Genomic DNA, 10,026 nt, shown 5'->3' with positions numbered 1-10,026 from the left:
CGGCTCAGCCCTACCCTGCTGGGCGGGGCGGGGCGGGGCGATAAAGCCCTGTGCGTGGACAAGGATACTCCGGCGGGGTGGGGTGGGGGGACCAAGGCAAGAGTCACACCCCGGGCAGAGCCCCACCGGCCTCGCAGTCTTGCAGACATGGGACCTAGATGGAGGGAACCCAGGGAGACCAGGGAGGTGGGCGGCCTGGCTCCCTACATGGGGGGGGGGGTACTAGGGGCCTCTTGGGGACCAGACCAGGCATCGCAACTCGGGAGGCAGTGCCTGTGACTGGCCCTCAGCCCCCCACCCAGGAGCTGCATCCCTTCAGACACGCCCCGCCCCCTCCCGAGCCTTGTTTCCCACCCGTGCGGTGGGCAGCACCCCAGGACGTACCACGCAGAGGGAGCGACCCCCGCCCCAGGGTGCGCTGGGGCACAAGGCCGTCCCCCCAGTCCCTGCACAGCGGGGGGACGGGGCTGGATTCCACCGCATTTACCTACGAGCTTTCAAACTGACCTTCAGTCCTTCCCTCCTGGGTTCATTCTCAAGGCTTAGAAAACACTAAGCTGGCTGGGGAGAGGGTCTGGGGTTGAAAGGGAGAAAGGGACGGGGGTGCTTGCGCAGTCTCCCTTTGAAGCCCTCTGCGGCCCCATCCTTAGCACCCCAGGACCCCCCAAGGCCTGGTTCGATGGGCCTGGCATCAGCCCGGTGGTGGACCCCCTCGCAGCTGCTGCCCCCCTAAACCCTTGCCGGGGGGCCGAGGCCTTGGGTCTGGAGGTCTACCCCCTCCTTGTCGATTGACAGCAGTAGGGTCCCCCTCGTTTGGGGGTCCACCCAAGTTGCCAGGCGTCGAAGACTCCTATCCTCCGTACCAGGCAGCTGTAACCGAGTCCCACAGCCCGGGCAGCTTAAAGAAGAGGGATTCACTGTCTCCTGGTCCTGGAGGCTGCGAGTCCACGACTCGGGGCTCCCTCGTGCGGAGGCTGGGAGGGCGAGTCTGTGCCCGCTGTTTGCCAGCGATCCTTGCCGTTCTCTGCAGCTTCCAAGTTCACGGGGCGACTCCCCGTGTTCAAGTCTGTCTCCAAATTTCTCCATCTCCCAAGGACGGTCATATTGGATCATCCCAGTGGGACCTCTTCTCTACTTGAGTACATCCGCAATGACCCTATTTCCAAATAAGGCCACCTTCCGAGGTCCCGAGCAAGTCCCCCTAACGGAGGTGGACCTTAGGAGATGCGATCCAACACGTAGCTCCTTCCTAACCCAGGCCCGAGGGGAAGCTGCTTGGGCCGCCGACCCATCAGGACGGAGCCGAGCACAGCCTGCCAGCGGCAGAAAACACATTCTCCTCTCCAATCGGTTTTAAATATTAACCCCTGGCGCCAGAGAGACCCTGTTTTCCCTAGGGAGCATCCGTCAATAGCATCACAGCGATGGCTGGGCGGGTGTGACCCCGCCGCACACTCCAACTACGTTCCTATGTCATCGGTGACCCGGGAGCCGCAAGGGAACCAGCTGCATCCCACCCGGCATCCCTCCCCTGCACGCCTGTGAGGTCCAAGAAAAGTGAGCCACGGCCCATGCTCTGTAGGTCTCACTCAGGGGACCCCGCCCACCACCACTGTCAGGGGAGCAGGTGTCATGGGGGGGCAGGGAAGGCACCCGGTCCAAGACAGCGGCTGTCTATGGACCCGGGCAAGTCACGTCTCCTCCCTAAGCCTCCAGGTTCGCTTTCTTAGGCAAAGATGGGAATGCTCAAGGCTTTGGCGGCAAGTCTGAGGACAAAGGAGTTCGGGGAGAGTCTTACCCTGCACGTTACACAGGTGCTTGAGACCGTCCACGGACAAGCTCACCGCAGCACGATGGAGGGAGGTTTCCGGAGTTCTCGGCGGAGTAAACCAGTTTCTCCCTCTCCCTCCCTCTCTCTCTCTCCAGCTGCCCCCACCCCCGACGTGGGCGCACACACGTACAGTCTAGCTGGAACAGGTGCGGACACACTCACACACACACAGACACACATACTCTCTCTCTCTCACACACACACACACATTAGCCTCTTCTTTCCGTGCACACTAACCGTCTATAGGCTTAAAAAAAATAGCCACTTTCCGAACCGGGGATTAAAATGCATCTTTAGCGGGATTCCTCAGAACACAGTCTTACATCCTAAAACAGTGATTTGGCACAGGCTGATCCCATCACAGGCAAATATGTTTCAAGTAAAAACGCCAAGTGTCTCCCCGGGCTGTGTTGTAATCTATTAAATAACAAAGTAGAATAAAATACTTTAATGTTTCCGTTACACAAACGCCCACACGTCCGACAGCCGAGCTGCAGGGAGGCTCCTCGGGCGGCTGGAAGCCCCGCGCGCCTTCGGTTTTCCCCCGTGGGCGAGGGGGCCCTGCCAACGGAAGCCCATGGGGGTGCGGATGGGAAGCAGCCCTCCCTGGGAGCCCCGGCTGCCTTCTGATCTGACCCGTTTGAGAGAGTCGGGAGGGCTTGGCCTCCAAACACCAGCCGGGCAGAAGCAGGGAGGGGCAGGAAGGGGTGGAGCTGTCCTGGGAAGCTGCCGGGCAGGACGGCCGGCGGGGCCCATGGTCGCTCTGCACCTGCTGCCGGGACCCTGGACGGCCTTCTCTGTGCTGGGCCCGGTGACCTATGCGCCGCCTCGCCAGCTCCGCTTCCTCCGCCGCTGTCGCTGCCGCCCGGGCCGGGGACTCTTGCCGGGGGACCCGGGCCGCCCACCGCGGAGCCCGGCCCCGCTCTGCAACAGCCGCACCATCTCGTGATCCTTGTGGTCCAGCACGCGGGGCAGGAACAAGGAGGACTTCTGGGTGCGGCGCGTCCTGAAGCCCCTGCGGGGCCGGCCCTTGCCGTTCACGGACACATACCACAGTCTCTCCGCGCCGGGCTGGCGCTGTGCCCCGGGGCCGCCGGGCGCCGTGCGGTAGAGCCGGGAGGCGTACGTGTTGTAGCCGAGTTCGTGGATCCGCTCCACGAACTCACACTCGGCGTTGTAGCTCTCCTGCGGGGGCGGAAGGCCTCGGTCAGCCGCTGGGGAGGCCCCCACGGGGGCTGGGGCTGGGGTCTTGGGGACCAACGGTCCCGTGGCCAGGCCCCCCTTCCTTCCTCCCTCCTGCCGGACACCCATGCCTCCGCTGCGCCTGTCCTCCCTCGCAGTCTGGTGAACGTGGCCTTCAGGGTTCAGCTCAAGGCTTCAGCTGCTCTGCCAAGCCTTCCTGAGGCCCCGGGGAGAGTGAGCCCCCAGCCCTGTCCCCCTTCCCTGGGCACTGACTGGGGGTGGGGGGCATCCAGCACAGGGAGGGGCGGATGTCACCGCAGAGCAGAGACGGGGCCTGCCCCACATCTCTGCTGGAGGCGGGGACGTCGGCAGGACACCTGGACCCAGATGGTGTCCCAGACCGCTTTTGGAATCTGTACGCGAGAAAGAGAAATGACCACCGCGATGTGGCTGGGTTCTCGTGAGCCTGGCTTCTCCACTGCACTGGAGTTTAGGTCCCGGCTCTGGGCCTTGAACTTGGAGAGGGGCTGTCTTGGCTCCCGCGGTCCTCACCCCATGCACATGGAGCCAAAGCCAGGAGCCCAGCCGGGAGCCGGGGCGCAGACACTGCTGTTGTCAGGGTGGCTCAGGTGTGTGGGCGCCCCACACAGTGGGGAGTAGAGGAGACCGCTGCCCGCAGAGGTGAACGGGGACTCGTGCATCTGGGACAGGCTGGGAGGCCTGGGCTGGGCCGGGATCTCTGCCTTCTGAGAGACAGTCACCCAAAGATGGAGAGGCACAGACTTTTAACGGGCTTTGCACCAATGTCCCCTGGGCCACCTCGTGGGGTGGTGATCAGGGGTGGTGAGTCTGACTTACAGGTCAGGCTTTGGTCTGAGCTGTAGGCAGGTGGGCAAGCCAAGTGCCCCCAGGGCTTCCCTCCTCACCCGGCGCCAGGGGGCAGGGCTGGGGGCCAGGGGATAATGGGCAGGAGGAGCCTGAGGTCCTCACGGTCTCCATCTGCAGAGGGAAAGGGGGGCTGCTACTGAGTGCAGGTGCCCAAAGGGCCCCGGGCCCATTCTCGGGGGGACCCAGACTGGTCGGGGCCGGACAGCATGTGGCCTAGCAGGGCCATAGGGCACATGATGGTCGAGCACCGCACACCTCTCTTTCCCTGAAGACACGTAAGGGCAGAGGAAGGGGTGGGGGGCTCCCGTTCAGCTGGAAGAGGGGCTGCCTCTCCCTGGAACCTCAGCGCCGCCTGCTGCCCCAGCCCTCGGGGGATGCCCAGAATGCGCCCGGGTCACGGAACAGGTGCTGCTGACTAAGACCGGGCACGGGGTGGGGGGACCCAAGTCCCAGAGAGCCCTGGGAGAGGCTGTTCCAACTGTGCTCAAAGCCTTGTACGTGGTGTGGGGACCAGGGGCCGTCTGGGGGCGAGCGGGAGGCTCAGGGCTGATCCCCATGCCAGGCGGCTACATTAGCATCCGGTCCCCACACTCGGCCGTGCGGAAGTCAGGGACAGCGCAGGCTCTTGTCCCAGGCCCTTCCGTCCTGTGGCTGAGGCCCAGCAACCAGGACGCCAGAGAGTGGGCTTTCTCTTTGTGGGACAACTGAAGGGATCCGGTCTTGTGAGCCCCTAAGAGTGAGGCATGCAGGCCCTGCACAGGGAGTCCTTGACCTTGGGAGAGGTCCTTGACCTTGGGGGAGAGATCTTGCACCTTGGAGGCGCTCCTAGAGAGTCAAGATGACCAGGAGGAAGGTGTCAGCTCAGGACCAGGGTCACAGGTCAGGGGGCCCCAGGGGAGACTCGCAATGGCAACAGTTCCCAATGCCTCTCTGGGTCCAGCTGTCCTACCCCAGACCGTGGGCCCCACAGGGCCTTCCCCGCAGCCGCTCCCGCCCACTGAAACTCTACTGTACCACCTGCTCAGACTCCGCTGCCTCTGCCCGACCTTAGCCTTGGGAGCCCACGCTGCCTTCTCAGGCTCCGCAGCACTTGGAGCCGCTCCAGAAAAGCCGGCCGGGGACGGTGTGCAGGAGGCTGGCAAGACCGCCCCCGCAGCTGGTTCCAGATCCCCGGGGAACCGGGCAGGGGGTGTCAGGGAGGGAGGGAAGGCGGCTGGCTGCGGGCAGTGTGGTGCGACGAAGGTGTGAGGAGGAGGCCTGCTGAGAGGTAACTTCCCAATGAGGGGACATTTAGGAGTCATTAGGGAGAGGTGGGCCCTTCCGAGGGGGGCGTCTGGTCTGGGCAAAGCAAGGAAGGGTGATCAGCGAAGCCTGTTCCGGGGAACCCAGGAGGTTCCAGAGGCTGCGGTGGGAATGACGGTGGAAGGTAGTGGAAGGCGGCTGGGCAACTCCCCTGGGGGCCAAGGCACCTGGGGGATAACTTATGGGGGATGGGGAGCTCCTGGGGGCCACGGCAACAGTGCATTCACTTCCGAGTAAGATCCCAAAACGTACGCCTAGCAGAGAGTGCGACATCTGGCAAATGTCCATGGCACGGGTGAATGAAGGAATGACTGCCGGACGGAAGGCAGGCAGGCAGGCAGCGTAGTTAGCGCTAGTGAGAGCCGCCACAGGTAGACTCCGACCCACGGGGATCCCCCTGGTCATGCTTTGTTCTGTATCCCAAAGCCCTGGGCCACCCCGCACCCCCCACCCCAGAAGAGGCGTCAAAGTCCTTACACGTCTCCTGATTCAGCCCTCCCTGCCCCATCTGTGAACTTCCCCAGGGTGGACGGCCGCCCTCCGGCATCAGCAAGACCTGCACCTTCACTGCCAAGAACGGAACTCCTCCTGGGGCCCCTCTGCATTAGGGACAGCGGTGTCTGTAGGTAGTCTAAGGACATTTCGGGATCAGAAGTCCATTCTGCCCACTGGGCATCAGGGGTCCAGGGTGGAGGCTTTTGGAAAGCCACAGTTTGCCTCAAGAAAGAGTCAGACCAGCCCTGGCCTGCGGGCTTGTCTTTAGAAGCCGCGATCGGTGTCTGCAGACTCGGGGAGCACGTGCAGGAGATGCTGGGCACCAGAGGGTCCCTGGCTTCTATTAAGTGACCCCCGGGGTCAGAGAAAACCAATGGGCTCATTCTGATTTTTGCATTTCCGATTTGCATTTTTGCATTGGAAAAAAAATTTCCAAATTTTTGCATTTGCAAACCAGAAAAACAAAATCTGATAAAATAAGGAGCTGAAAGGAGTGTCTTCCTGCAACTCTTTCCTGATCACACTTGGCCCAACTTCCAGACGCGCCAGGAGAGGCTGGCGTGTGACCCCTGCAAACAGGCTGAATGGAGAGGGGAACTGCGGGGAGATGGGTCTCGGGCTGTGCTGTCTAGGTTCCTTGTGGATGGAAAACCTCTCATTGCTCGGGGAGGTATCAGCCAAATTGCACGTAATGACTGGTTGGGGGCAGCAAATTTCCTGCTTACACGCGTTTTACTCCAGGCATCCCCACCCCTGCCGTTGGGGGAAGGACATTGCCAATGCATATGGAGTCACGGGACCCTTTTTCTGTTGTGGGGGCCCCAGGCGGTATACAGCTTGGGTTCCAAATCTGTGTGTCTGGGACACGGGTCCTGTGTCCCTTCCTCTATGTCGGGGCCTAAGAACTAAGAGTTCTTCCCTTTCCATCCTGGGGAGAACCGGCTGTATGGGGTCCTGCTTCCCTCCCTTCTCCCTCCAGGAGCACTGTGCTGAGCCCACAGAAAACTTCTGCCCAACGCACAGTCATACTGTGTTCCAAGGCTCGCCAGGTCCATTTATACCAGTGGAAATTTGTGGGGGGGGGGACAATTTCTGCCTTGCTGTCAGCGACCTCGAGGGGAGGGCAGTGCTGGGGAAGAGAAAAAGTTTGGAGGGGCATTTTCTGACCCAATGGCACTGGGCACATAAGACAAGTCTCACCCCCCGTGGGGTCCTCCCCGCGGGCCATGCTCCTAGCCAACCGAACTGGCAGCCGCCTCCAAGAGAAGCCGCTGGAACAGCACTGGGTGTCGACACCCAGGGCCTGAGACCCTGGTCCCAGCTGGTTGGTCCTGCAGGTCCCCATGCTGCTGGGACAAAGCATTATACTGTCCACGTCCCCTCTGTCCCCCGAGGAGAGGTCCAAGGGAGATGCTGCCCCATGCACGCGTGTCCACAGGAGAGGGCGGACTCACCGAGGCGTAGAGCCGCCCCCTCTTGTTCATGGCCAGGTACCGCCCGGAGAAGAGCCCCTTGATGGCCACGATGCCCACCTCCACCGCCGTCATCTCCAGGATACCTGGGAAGAGTGTGAAAGCCCATCACTCCCTGTGCCTTCCACACAGCTCAGGGCAGAGAGCTGAACCCCCAGGCTGGGCGACGCTCGGGGGGAGGACTTGGGAAGCTCAGGGGAAGACTTCTCAGGGAAGGCTTCTCCAAGGAGCAGAATTCAAACAGGGAAGGAAACTAATACAATGAACATTTCTACGCTAATGCCTTGCAGGAGGTGAAGCTTATTGGAGCCTGTCAACCGCCTCACAAGCCAGTTTCGTGGTGATCTGATAGACAAGGGAACTGAGACCGCCGAGGCTGGGTGACTTTCCCAAGACCGCAGGGACGCGTGGGAGCTGGAATTCGATCCTGGGCTGCACAGAGCCGTGCGGGAGCTCTCCGGGCGAAATGGGGCCCGGGATGCAGCCGGAGGATAATACAGTCCCCGTGGTGCAGTGAGCACTGGGCCACCCAAACTCACTGGCAGTGGACTTGGGCAGGAGATAACTGTCCAGGGCAGGGTCCAGGCAGGATGCAGGAGCTGAGCAGGAAGTGGGATGAGACGCTGCAGCTCCCAGAGGGAAACTGCTCTGGGCTCTCCCACTCCTCACTGTGTTTAAGGAAGGTTCAACCTCCCCTAGCCTTCCTTCTGGACACAGGAGCGCTTTTTCACCAGCGGTCCTCCAGCAAAGGCCTGAGGGAGGCCGCTGTCCCCCTAAAAGGGCTCCAAGGAGCACTGGAACCTCCGCAATGCCCTCTTGGGGAGGGGGGGCTCTCTGGGTGCAGCCCTGGCTTCTGCATGGCAGCGATCACAGGGCCCAGATGTGCCGCCACCTGGGGTCCACTGGGAGGCAGGCTGGGCGGATTCCGACGCCCCCATCCAGGCACGGGGAAGTGCGCCTCTGGATGCCCGGCAGGGGCGGCTGCGGATCGCGCCCTCCTCCGCCTCCAGGCTGCCAGCCTGGGACACCCGGAGAATTTCCATGCTCTGTGACTCCGCGGGGGAGACTGGATTTGGAGAGCTCCAGGTGTGGCTGTGAGAGGAGCGCGTGAGCTCCGGCAGCCCCATCCTGCGCAGGGGGACAGCCGAGACCCAGCTTGTCCCCAACGCAGGTATCCAGAGGCATCCTCCCAGGACGTCCTCCCCGGAGCTGCAGCTTTCCTAGAGGAAGCGGCGGTTTCCCGCGGCCGCCTTCAGTCCGCCGCACCGCTTCCTACCCGCCTGGTGCCGCAGAGGGACCCCGGACCTGGCCACGCTCCCACTGCCGCGCCGGAGCTCCGGCCTCCTGCTGCCCATCAGGCCGAGCTGCTTCCATCCCCTGCTTCGCGTTCCTCTCCGGGAGGCTGAGCAGGAACCAGGGTCCCTGCGGCCGGTGGAGCCCAACCCTGGAGCCCCGCGGGACCTCCACGAGCACGGTTCGGGCCTGTGTGGGGCAGCGGGAGCATAACCTTGTCCCCGACCCAGGCGGATGAATCTCCGTGGCCCTAACCCGTATCCCTCGGCCCCCCACCCCGAAGGGGCGCGCCCACCCTGCCTTTCGCTCTGCGGCCCAGGGCGGAGGCGCGAGGGCCGCCGTTTGGCCTGGGGGGGGGGGGGTGGCTCTCCACACGCGGCGGCCGCAGCCCAGGACCCCGCTCTGTCCCGGCCACAGTCCTCCAGGTGGAAGCGGCGGCTCCGGGCGGCCACCGGGGCGGCAGCGATCAAGGAAGCGCGGAGGGGCGGGCGGGCGGTGCCCCGGGTCGGCCGAAGGAGAAGTCGTCAAAATAATAAAGAAGAAAATAAATGCCTCGTCTGGCGCCTCTTCTCCGAGACACTCAAAGGGCTTGAACTTGTCAGGGCCCCCGCGCCCAGCCGAGCGGGGAGCCCCGGAGCTGCCGACCGCGCGTCTCCTCGGACTGGAGACCCCCAGCGCCCCTCGCGCTGCTCTCCCGGACGCGAGGGGACAGCAGGGGACCCCGGCGCGCTCTCCCGGGCGGCGTTGGCGCGCCCACCCGTCCCGGGCGCGCCTCCCCGGGGAGCCGGCGGCCGCGCGCTGGGCCCGCACTCACTGTAGGCGCTGTTCTCCAGGCTGCCGTTGACGCGGCCGCTCGGGTGCAGCTGGAGGTGGTACTTGGTGGCGCAGTACAGCTTGCGGCGCCGGGGCGCCCCGCCGAGGTGCTCGTAGACGCCGCCGCGGCCGCCCGCATCGCGCCGCAGTCGCGCCCCGGGACCCGCGGCGGGCCAGCCGGGCTCCAGCAGGCTGAGCAGCAGGAGCCAGATCAGGCCCATCGTGGCATCGCGCCCGCCCCGCGGCGGCGGCGGCTGCAGGCGAGCGCGGCGCCCATGGAAGGGGCGGCGGCGGCGGGGCCCAGGCGAGGCGCTCCGAGCCCGCTCCCGCGCCAGGCGGTGCCGACTCCCGCTCCGCGGCAAGTGGGGGAGGGGAGGGGAGGGGCGGGAGGGAGCGGGGGTGGGGGGGGAAGGAGGGGAGAGAGGAGGTAGAGAGAGAGAGAGAGGACAGGCACCTCTTTAATTTTCACCCAGGATCGGGTGAAATTTCCGTTGCTGCGCAAAGCGCTGAAAGAAAAGACGGTTCGGCAACAAAAGGCCGACGTGGTCCCCAGGCGGGGGCGCGGGAGGGGCGGGGAGCCCGGCGGGGCGCGGGGTTCGGGCCGGGCGCCGCCCGCGCACACTCGGCCCGGGCGCAGCGCCGTCGAGCAGCGGCTCCGCTCCGCCGCGCGCCCCGCGCCCCCGCGCGCCCTCCCGGCTCTGAAAGGTCCCTTCCCGCCCCTCCCCCGCCCCTCCCCCCAGGCCAATTATG

General features: G+C 64.3%; 1 protein-coding gene across 1 annotated transcript; it reads right to left on the bottom strand.

The window, feature by feature from the left end:
• Positions 1-2,647: 2,647 nt before the first annotated feature.
• FGF3 (fibroblast growth factor 3) lies at positions 2,648-9,497 on the bottom strand. Its single transcript, XM_046014238.1, has 3 exons — positions 9,278-9,497; positions 7,153-7,256; positions 2,648-3,016 (listed from the first exon to the last, which is right to left on the bottom strand). The coding sequence occupies exons 1-3, from the start codon at positions 9,495-9,497 to the stop codon at positions 2,648-2,650; spliced, it is 693 nt and encodes a 230-aa protein (XP_045870194.1).
• Positions 9,498-10,026: the final 529 nt, after the last annotated feature.

The sequence above is a fragment of the Meles meles genome, chromosome 8 (genome assembly GCF_922984935.1).
Source record: "Meles meles chromosome 8, mMelMel3.1 paternal haplotype, whole genome shotgun sequence".
Taxonomy (NCBI): domain Eukaryota; kingdom Metazoa; phylum Chordata; class Mammalia; order Carnivora; family Mustelidae; genus Meles; species Meles meles.
This window is presented reverse-complemented; position numbering and strand designations above follow the sequence as displayed.

Excerpts from the sequence above, each read along its gene's own strand:
- FGF3 (XM_046014238.1), bottom strand. The coding sequence starts at position 9,497 with ATGGGCCTGATCTGGCTCCTGCTGCTCAGCCTGCTGGAGCCCGGCTGG. Across the intron at positions 7,257-9,277 it reads CCTGGAGAACAGCGCCTACA|GTATCCTGGAGATGACGGCG; the intron begins GTGAGTGCGGGC and ends CACTCTTCCCAG. Across the intron at positions 3,017-7,152 it reads GGGGGCGGCTCTACGCCTCG|GAGAGCTACAACGCCGAGTG; the intron begins GTGAGTCCGCCC and ends CCGCCCCCGCAG.